The sequence below is a fragment of the Ostrea edulis genome, chromosome 1 (genome assembly GCF_947568905.1).
Source record: "Ostrea edulis chromosome 1, xbOstEdul1.1, whole genome shotgun sequence".
Taxonomy (NCBI): Eukaryota; Metazoa; Mollusca; class Bivalvia; order Ostreida; family Ostreidae; genus Ostrea; species Ostrea edulis.
In genome coordinates, this window is record NC_079164.1 from 45,874,482 (window position 1) to 45,885,470 (window position 10,989).

A 10,989-nucleotide genomic window follows, 5' to 3' on the forward strand; every position below is an offset into this window, starting at 1 on the left:
TGATAAATCGCAAATTTATTATTTAAATTATTGTTAACAGACACAGTGTTCCCTCAAAGTTCCTGGGGCCTCGCCGAACGTTAGCCGTGCTACTATAGCGGGGGCAGCTGCATATCGCATGTCGCATTCTGTCGACAAAAAATGCGCTGCATCAATTAAGCCGAGAACTGTAATAGGGACGGTTACCATTAATCGTAATGCTGGAGAGACAGTAACTCTCAAAAGTACATTACGTGAGTCTTAATGATATTCAAAAAATATTATATACCTGTCTAATTAAACGTAATTCTATCTATTTAAGTAAATGAATCTTGAATTAAATTTTTATTGGTAGAATAAATGATTCAGCTTGTCATAACATTTTTCTCAATTTCATAGATTGCATCAATACAAAACCTCCAAATAGAATTCAACAAACTCCAAATCCTGCGGGCACATTATCTCGCCCTCAACATGCAGTCAGTAAGGTACAGAAGGCAAAGGGTACAAATACTCACCAAAATATAGACTCCAATCACGTGGTACAAGCCACAATGGAAAGGAAACTTCAGTTGTTGGAAGATGTTCGTTTAGCGAATGGTGCACGTTTGACGCAGAAAGAACAAATACCATTCTGGCTCATTAAGGGAGTAAGTCATCTTTATGTGAAATATATCAATATAATGACTATGTGAATGTACTCTAGATCTGTCTATGTGGATTGAACATAACGAAGCTATAATGTTATATGTATAATTTTCTAGATGTTGGAACCCAATAAAACGAATCCAGAAGAGAACCATGCTGTTCCTCAACAGCCCACAAGTCTTCTTGCTCCTTCACTAAAGCAAGGGGCACATCCTCTTCCAACTAAATCTATAGTGCCACATCCACCATATAAAGATAGCGCACACTATCCATTAATGAATACAAACGTGCCTTATCAACTACCTAAACTTGGTGTGCCACATCCACTAGCGAAGTCTAACGTGCCTTATCAGCCACCCAAACCTTGTGTGCAGCAAACGTCATCTAAACCTTGTCCGCCAGCTATATCTAAGCCTGCAGTTCAACAACAGAGACGACGACTGATTTTCCTCAAAGAAGAAAAAAAGAGAATGATAAAAAATTAAATTAAAAAAGACTCACACAGCCATCTTATTAATGGTAGGTGAAATTTGATTTATTATACTCCACGCAACAAAGTTGTGGAGGGTATAATGTTTTTGACCCGTCCGTCAGTACGTTTTTTGTCAGCGCAACTTTTCTGAGACCGCTCAACAAAATTTCGTGAAACTTTGTAGTTAATAAGGACAAACTGTTTAGATGTGCATATTCCCAGGAAATTCTGATTCAATATTTTTTCTGGGACTTATGCCCCTTTTGAACTTAGAATTGCGAGCCCGTCTGTCCTGTTCTTTTAGTAATGCATAGCATTACCTTTCATTATGTGAGGCATTGCCAAGCAATGTTGGAGCGTGGGGTATGTACATATGTAAGCTTGCTCACTTCTGCTTTCTCTCATTAAAAGATATTTTGGAAGGTCAATGGGGACGCTAGAACGAGAAACAAAAGAGTAATATGTATAACGGTGTGACTGAGCAAAGCATGACGTGGTCATTGGCGTGTCCCAAATGAAGATCAAGTACGATAGATATATATTCTCTGTCTGTCTCATTGTTTTCCAGGCTTTCCCCCCGATATGCTTGCATGGATTGATTTAAAACTTACAGTGTAGTGTCAGAGTGCCAAATTACAAATCAAGTTCGAATTTCGTAACGTTTGATGGATAATTCCTTAAGAAAATTAAGAATTTTAATATTTCAGTTTTTTTTTTAACTTATCGGGATTGTGTTCCGATGGAAATGCTATAAAAGTAGGATGTCTGAATAGAGGCAGCCGACAAACCTCGATCGCTGGTTTTGTTCATTACTGTAACATAACAAGCTCGATAATTGCAAAAGGATCATGAAAGGTGAAGGTAACGAACAGTGATCAATCTCATAACTCCCAAAAGCAATACAAAATAGAGAGTTGGGCAAATACGGACCCCTGGACACACCAGAGGTGGGATCAGGTGTCTAGGAGGAGTAAGCATCCCCTGTCGACCGGTCACACCTGCCGTGAGCCCCATATGCTGATCAGGTCAACGGAGTTATCCGTAGTCAAAATCACTGTGCCAAGAACGGCCCAACAATCAGTATGAAATACGTCAGACAGCATTTGACCCAATGATAGGTTGTATTGACGGACTAGATCGTTATAACGACCAAAGAATTTGCGAAATGCTGACTTCCATCGAGACTGTTGAAAACCCTCTACCATCAACTTGTTTGTTAGTAGCTTACCTCGATTTAAGATTTAACTAAGCAGAACAAGCTCTTGCGTATCGAATCAGTTGAGGGATATAAACACCATATACAGGTGATGATGGAATATTGCTACATAAATATGATATCAATGAAAATATATATCAGATATGTTAATCCCGCAAATATTTTTGTGTAGATGCAATAGCGGGTAATCGAAATCGGCCTTAAAGTGGCTCATTACACTAAGATTTTATCTTATGGCTCGTTTAAGTAACTCTTACATGTGTGAAGCAAGATTCCGTCATCGAAAAAGTGATACACGCTCTAAACAAGATACAATCATTCAATCAATCCATCAATTAATCAATGGGGGCGCCGGTATTTAAGTTATGATTCAAAATGCAAGCTTTTTAAAAAAAATTCCTCTAGGGACAAAGGCCCAGTAACATCAAAATATTCAAGATTTTTCATATGGAACTGAAAAATGGTCTACTGAGGATTGATGGGATGCTAAAGCATGTGATGTTACAGTTTGAAATTGCTTGTTAAGAGGTTACAGTATGATTGAAAGGATGAGAAAAATTGTCTGCTTATTAAAGTGTTTGTTGTGCTTTCCAAAGTACATGTATTAATTTTATCCTTAGGTTTTTATTCGCCTGTCCTTAGAAGGGACATATTATGGTACAGTGATGTCTGTAGGTCCGTCCGTTCTGGGTTTTCAGTTTCTAATTTGATTTCTCTCATGGATAACTTTAGATCATGTTGCAATTTTGATCCATTTTAACCTCTCTTGCAGGAGCTTTGCCCCTTTATCTGAAAATTATTGATATATGAAGGGTACATAATTTGTACGGTGAAATCTTTCCCAATTTTCAAGTGAGGAACATCTTTTTTAAAGAGTATTTATAAGGGTATTTGAGATGTGCATGTGACACGGATTTTGATTTCCTTGAACTTTTGAGAAAATTACACGTTATTGAACTTGTCCGTTGTGAGGAAGTATTACATAGAGAGTACATGATTTGTCGGTGAAATCCTCCAACAGTTTTGTAGTGAAGGCCTTCTTATTTTACAGAGTATTTGTATGGGTGTAAAAGATTTTCTTCAATTTTAAGAAAATTACAGGTTGTTGAACTTAGTTTTGAGGAAATATTACATAGACAGTATATGATTTGTTTAACTCCTTCACATTTTTCAAGTGAGGACCTTCTTATTTTACAGAGCATTTGTATGAAACGCGAAATTAATGAACAGTGATCAGTCTCATAACTCCTATGAGCAATGAAACAAGAGGCCCATGGGCCTAGAATCGCTCTTCTGATACATTGTAGAACAGGCAAAAATTCTCACTAACCAAGATTCATCAATTAACAAAGTTTGATGATGTTAAGTCAAATAGTACCTGAAAATTTAAATGTAACTGTCCAAAAGTAGGGCACGGTGACCTACTTTTGGTCGACACACTGAAAACTCAAGATACATCAACTGACAAGTCAAATAGTATTCAAATTTAGCCGTCAAATTCCATAAGAAGGCCACAGTGACCTACTTTTTGGTCGACACACTCCAAAGACTCAAGATGCATCAACTGACAAAGTTTGATAATTGAAGTCAAATAGTATCTGAAATATTCAAATATAAACATCAAATTCCAAAAGTAGGTCATACCGACCTACTTTTTGGTCGACACACTCTGAAGACTCAAGACCCATCAACTGACAAAGTTTAATGATTGTAAGTCAAATACTATCTGAAATATTGAAATATAGCCGTCAAAATCCAAAAATAGGTCACGGTGACCTACTTTTTAGTCAACACACTCTGAAGACTTAACATACATCAACTGTCAAAGTTTGATAATTGTAAGTCAAATAGTATCTGAAATATTAAATTATAGCCGTCAAATTCCAAAAGTAGGTCACGGTGACCTACTTTTTGGTCAACAAACTATGAAGACTCAAGATGCATCAACTGACAAAGTTTAATTATCCCAGATTTCATAGTGTCCAAAATATGCATCTAAATTGAAAATGTGAAATTTGAATGTCTGTAAAATTCAAAAAGTAGGTCACTGTGATCTACTTTTTAAAAAAAAAAATATAAATATGTTTCGAGGCCTCTAGACGCACCAACTTATAAGATTTGAATATTCTAAACCTCTCAGTATTTGAAATAACAACCTAAAATGTATTCATAGATGATTAGCCATAACATTCAGAAAGTAGGTCATGGTGACATACTTTTCACATTACGCAGTTCAAGGTCCCATGATCCATCAACTGACAACTTTTGTTATTCATAGGCAAAAAAAGTGTCCAAGATATGCATCAAAATCTATTTAATAATAATTACCTGCGAAATTCAAAATGTAGGTCACCATGACCTACTTTTGAGACAACTTGATATTAGGTCCAAGATGCATCAACTGACAAAATTTGATGATCCTAGTCCTTATACTAAGCAAAATATCAAAGTTTTAACAAAACAAAATTTAAGGTAAACTTTGAAGTGACCTTGAGACCACACCCTTTGCCGCAGGATGATGCCTTGAACAATTTTTTATTTACAACCTATCCTCATCCTTATACATAAGTTTGGTAATAATTTGTCCAGTAGTTCTTGAGAACAAGAGTTTTTAGCAACCACTACTTTTGTTTGCATTTTCCTAATTATCTCCCCTTGTTAAAGGGTCAAATGAAAGCCCTTGGGCCAAGGATACTCTGTGACAAATTTGACAAAAATTGGCCAAGAGGTTCTTGAGATATAGCCCTTTTTCCAAAAAGTTGACGCACACTGCACGCCAGACATAATGGCCATATGATTAGCTCTTTGAGCCATTGGCTCAGAAGAGCTAAAAATAGAGTTTCGTATACCAGAGGTGGGATCAGGCACCATGAAGGAGTAAATATGCCATGTCGAGCGGTCACACCCGCCGTAAGCCCTATATGGGTATTGAAGATGTGCATGTTGCAAAAGAGTTTTATTTTCTGCCATTGTTTTCTCAAAGAAAATCACAGATTGTTGAAGTTTGTCCGTTTTACGGAAATATTATATTACACAATTTTTAAAACCCGTCTCGTAGTTTAGAAGCTAGGGGTCTTTGTAAATAACTTGAAGATGTATATAGTGCAAGGATTTTGATTCTCAACAATTTTTTTGTTTTGTTTTGATGATTTTAATATTTAAATGTTGTTGAACTTGGTCAAAGGGTATATTCCTTACATAACTCTTTGGTTTGTTTATCTACCTCCTGTCACAGTTTTAAGCTAAGACCCCTTATTCATACAATGCATATAAAATATGTTGCTGACTGATACTACCTGAAGCAAAGTTCTTCAAATTATCGCTTAAAGGGAAAGGCAACCTTAACCACATTGTTGCCTTTACTTACTGATATCGAAATGACAAAACAATCTTTACCAACAAAAATCCTTGCTTAACAATTAAATCAATATTAATCTATCTTATATTTCAAATTACTCGCCACTAAGAGAGCGGGCATTTAAGTTTAATTTATGACGTCACACCGTCAGTTCCGGTTTATTTCATCATCAGCACTGTAAACATGACAGGTCACGAACAGTTAAGTTTGGAGCCGTATAGATTTGAGCCCGTTCTTTCGCAAGAAGAATTTTAAAAAAGAAGACATTCAGTCGAATAGCAGACCAGGAAGGTGGTACTCGTTTCTTCATACATGTAAATGTATCAAACCTCAACTTGTCATTACGCAAATGATGGATCCACATATTAGGTAGGCTACTGACAAACAAGTTGATGGTACAGGGATTTCAACAGTCTTGATTGAAGTCAGCATTTCGCAAATTCTATGGTCGTTATAACGATCTAGTTCGTCAATACAACCTCGCATTGGGTCAAATGCTGTCTGACGTGTTTCATACCGATTGTTAAGCCGTTCTTGGCACACTGATTTCGACTGCGGATAACTCCGTTTACCTGATCAGGATATGGGGCTCACGGCGGGTGTGACCGGTCAACAGGGGATGCTTCACCTGATCCCACCTCTGGTGTGTCCAGGGGTCCGTGTTTGCCCAACTAACTATTTTGTATTGCTTGTAGGAGTTATGAGATTGATCACTGTTCGTTATCTTCACCTTGCATGTAGTATTTTCTGTTGGGTCAGGAATTTCGTGGAAAAAAACTTTTTTCACATCTCCCCTTAGCATTAGTGTAATTACCTACTTGACAGGAAGACATCCACCTATTTACAATGTATTCGTAAAATCTCTCACATGCACATCTTTGATGATCTAAGAATCTCATCATCAAAGATGTGCATGTGGGAGATTTTACGAATACATTGTAAATAGGTGGATGCTTTCCATCTTTGATGATTTTAAAATCTCATCAATCTCGTGGGGATCCAGGTTAGAATAGGTCCTCAGTACCCCCTTGCTTGTCGTAAGAGGCGACTAAACGGGGCGGTCCTTCGGATGAGACCGCATAAACCGAGGTCCCGTGTCACAGCAGGTGTGGCACGATAAAGATCCCTCCCTGCTCAATGGCCATAAGCGCCGAGCAGAGGCCTAAATTTTGCAGCCCTTCACCAGCCGTGGTGATGTCTCCATATGAGTGAAATATTCTCGAGAGGGACGTTAAGCAATATTCAATCAATAGAATCTCATCAAAACCGGAATAGACGGTGTGACGTCAAAATTTTGTGATCTTTAATACATAAGAGTTCCGCATCATGGCAGCCTCTATAGATGGCGGGAATTTTTATTTTTAACGTTTTAAAATTAATACTGAAGCTTATCTAGGCCGTATATCAACAGAATAGTATAACAAATCTTTATCATATAATTAATCCTATCATTTATGATGTAAATCTTTTTGGTTGCCTTTCCCTTTAAGAAAAACACCCTATGTAAGCATTTTCATGGGCGTCTTAGGTACCGTTTCCGGTACTCTTCGAGTACCGCTGTTATAGAAACTCATGTTAGAGCTTGTTCATCATTTAAGTACTGTTCTCTATATAATTAATAAATAATTTGCAAAAAACTGTTACGTAAATAATTTTGAACAAACTGAGTGTTTATATTACAAATTGCGGGTCAGAGTTTTGTATTTTAAACCTCTAATGACTATTGAGACAGCTAATGAATCAGTTATTTGGAACTCCTTGTGAAAGGGGAAGGTAACGAACAATGTGAAACTAGAGGTGGGATTAGGTGCCTAGGAGGACTAAGAATCCCGTATCAACCGGTCACATCCGCCGTGTGACTTCGTACGATCGTATTTAAAGATCAGAAACAGTCGAGGATACCCTTATGCATAGCTCTTATCCTTGGACGAATTTGGCTCCAGTTTTTGGCACTTTAGTTTTCCTTTTGGCTCTTACATTTTATTATTATTTCGAATTCCCAAAATTTCGGCTTGAGCATCACTGAAGAGACATTTGTGTAAATGCGCATCTGGTGCATCAAAATTGGTACCGTATAAGTTTTATGTCGATTTGATATATCCCTGTGAGCTCGAAATAAAGGACACCACAGAGTCGTCCACTTCTGCTTCATACTTTGATATTTTAATGAAAGTAGACATTAACGGCAAACTGACAATTCAACTGTATGACAAACGGGATGATTTCAGCTTCTCCATCGTCAACTTCTCATATTTATGTAGCAATATTCCATTATCACCTGCATATGGTGTTTATATATCTCAACTAATTCGATATGCAAGAGTTTGTTCTGCATGTAGTCAGATTTTAAATCGAGGTAAGCTACTGACAAACAAGTTGATGGTACAGGGGTTTCAACAGTCTCGATTGAAGTCAGCATTTTGCAAATTCTATGGTCGTTATAACGATCTAGTTCGTCAATACAACTTATCATTGGTTCAAATGTTTCATACCGATTGTTAAGCCGTTCTTGGCACACTAATTTTGACTGCGGATAACTCCGTTTATCTGATCAGGATATAGGGCTCACAGCGGGTGTGACCGGTCAACAGGGGATGCTTATTCCTCCTAGGCACCATCTTCACAAGTCAAGGGGTATTGATTCGTTATCTCGCACTAACCCTTGACATCAGTCGGTATTTAAAAGTTGGGCTCGAGAAGAAGCTTATGATTGGTTTGCAGCCTGAAGCTGCAAACCAATCAGACAATGGATTTTATAATCGGTCAAAAACAAAACTAAACAGTAAACACGCACGGCAACGGCATTATTGTGTAGAATTTGTGGCCAATTAGTACAAGACAGATACCGTCGATTGATTTTCGGGAGTTCGTTTTGCTTGTAGAAACAATTAGACGAGGTTTTGGGGTATGAGTCGAATGAAAATGATGGATTTGTCGACCATGTTTTAACAAATTAAACAAGTTGTCCAAAATAATGGGAACAACTTCGTAAGATAGCGATTTACCACTGCCGGTTTTAGTCCCAATAAAAACATCTTTTCCTTCTCTGATACATTATATTGAAAGCTTTTAGTTTTCAGTCAAATGATCGATTTGATGTTTTTTACATATCTTTTCGTCAACGGACGCCATTTTTTACTTTCTGTTTATTCCCTTACCAAACTTTCATCTGAAACAAGAAATCCCATTGGCTGATTAATTTTAGCGTATTGCGTCATCCTTCTTCTCAAGCCCAAATTTTAAATAGCGACTGATGTCAAGGGTTAGTGCGAGGTAAGGAATCAATAACCTTTGACTTGTGAAGATGCCTAGAAGACACCTGATCCCACCTCTGGTGTGTCCAGGGGTCCGTGTTTGCCCAACTATCTATTTTGTATTGCTTATAGGAGTTATGAGATTGATCACTGTTCGTTATCTTCACCTTGCATGAAGAGAACGGCGGCACCCATACTGCTTACAGAATTTTCAGTGAATATATGTAGCTATTATCTCTATTCTTTCGCCGATTTTGTCTTTTTGACATACGTATTTCCTTTAAAGCTATGTTCGGTATTATCAGTTACATGAAACAGAGGGCTAATGGTGGGTTTGACTGGTCAACAAGGGATGCCACATGTTACTCCTTACATCTAGTGGTGTGTTCAAGAATCCATGTTTGCCCTACTCCTAATTTTGTACTCTTTATGGGATTTATGAGATTGATCTCTGTTATTTTCACTTTTTCCATGTTTTGTGTTTTAATTCAGATTTCTAAATTCTGGGAAACGGAATCAAAAGAGGTGCAAATTTAGAAAGTGTTACTCCAGGATTGGCGAGCTTTTGTCTATGTGCCCAGACGTCCCTATACTTGCTCCCACAACAACATCAGCACCATCTCAGAGACCTAAAATTATGAAAAGTCTCTGTCTTCGACATCATAAGTGAATCACCAGACAGACCAAACACCAAAATTTCAGCTCTGTGTTCCTAACTATGACAATGTGGAGGAAACATTCCAGTGGTTACTCAAAGAGTTGACATTGAGGGGTAAAGAAATGCAACGGCGTGTGATTTTCTGCGAGTCTATTTCAACTGTGGCAAAACTGTATTTAGAGTGTATTTTGATTGAAATTGTGAACTGTTTGAAATGTTCCACAGTAAAACTAGTGATGATACCAAAGAAAAAAAATTGGAAAGGATATTTGAGTAGATTGAAATATAGGAGTGTTAATTTGTACAATCTTAGCAGGAATGGGTGTCAATTTCTTAAAGCTTCATAACATTGTATATTATGGGTTACCACGTGAGATGGACATTCTTGTAAACAAATGAGGATGTGATATTCTTTCCTGAACGTATCCTCTATAAATGCCATAAAGGTCATCTGAAATTGGTGGAATCATTCGTTGCGCATCTTATGTATGTGAAATGAAAGATACTATAGTGAAGCATAATTTTTGTGACATCTGCGAAAAATTTGGTACTGTGGAAACGAAACCTGCCCAGCATCTCATCCAGCATTTTCAGATATACACATGAATCCACAAGTGAGGAGGAGGTGCTGAGACGGTCATTCACACCAGACGACTGAGCTTAAGTTATATACACTACAAGTATTAAAATTCAAACTTTGTGAGATTTCAACTATTGTCACTTCTGAATTGACTCATGGAATTAATGATGGCACAATAAGTGAAATATTGATGTTTCTTGATGTTCTCTTTACTCCTGCTGATGTGATGAAATGTGTTTTATTTGGTCACATGATCTTGCATCAGATTTCTGATTTAATGCATGTATGGATCAGTGTTAGCATTATATATATATATATATGTGTGTGTGTGTGTGTGTGTGTGTGTGTGTGTGTGTGTGTGTGTGTGTGTGTGTGTGTGAATTGAATTCTAATGGACGTTATTTATTATATTAACACTATTTAGAACATATATTTATTATTACTTGAAATTGTAGTTCTTCCTTTTATTGAATATTTGAAGAAGAAAAATGTAAGCACGAGTTATTCATCTTTTCCAGAATGTTGTAAAAATAAAGAGAAATAAATACAAAAAATATGTTCGGTGTTATTATGTAATATCTTTGGAATCCTTTTACCTAATAATTTGAATTGGTAACGCTACACAGAGCTCGGTTTTAAATGGACTAAAAGCAACCTTAATGGTAAAATAGTACTGCCGAAAATTAAGCGGAAGAACTGAAATGCACATTATTCGTGATTTTCATTCGTTACAGTCAAAATATTTGACGTCACACTGCATTTAACTCGGCACTGAAAAGTGTTCCCCTCCGTGCGGCGATAGCTCTTTTCAATCTGCTTCGATT

General features: G+C 37.1%; 1 protein-coding gene across 1 annotated transcript; it reads left to right on the plus strand.

The window, feature by feature from the left end:
* The first annotated feature begins 47 nt into the window (after nucleotides 1-47).
* On the plus strand, nucleotides 48-10,667 carry LOC125653571 (uncharacterized). Its single transcript, XM_048883137.2, has 4 exons — nucleotides 48-233; nucleotides 379-629; nucleotides 744-1,146; nucleotides 9,420-10,667. The coding sequence occupies exons 1-3, from the start codon at nucleotides 119-121 to the stop codon at nucleotides 1,110-1,112; spliced, it is 735 nt and encodes a 244-aa protein (XP_048739094.1). The 5' UTR covers nucleotides 48-118; the 3' UTR covers nucleotides 1,113-1,146; nucleotides 9,420-10,667.
* The last annotated feature ends 322 nt before the right edge of the window (nucleotides 10,668-10,989 follow it).

Bases quoted from the DNA above. Each gene is read 5' to 3' on its own strand.
- LOC125653571 (XM_048883137.2), top strand. From the start codon at position 119: ATGTCGCATTCTGTCGACAAAAAATGCGCTGCATCAATTAAGCCGAGA. The intron at 234-378 runs GTGAGTCTTAAT...TCAATTTCATAG, and splicing joins AACTCTCAAAAGTACATTAC to ATTGCATCAATACAAAACCT. The intron at 630-743 runs GTAAGTCATCTT...ATAATTTTCTAG, and splicing joins CATTCTGGCTCATTAAGGGA to ATGTTGGAACCCAATAAAAC.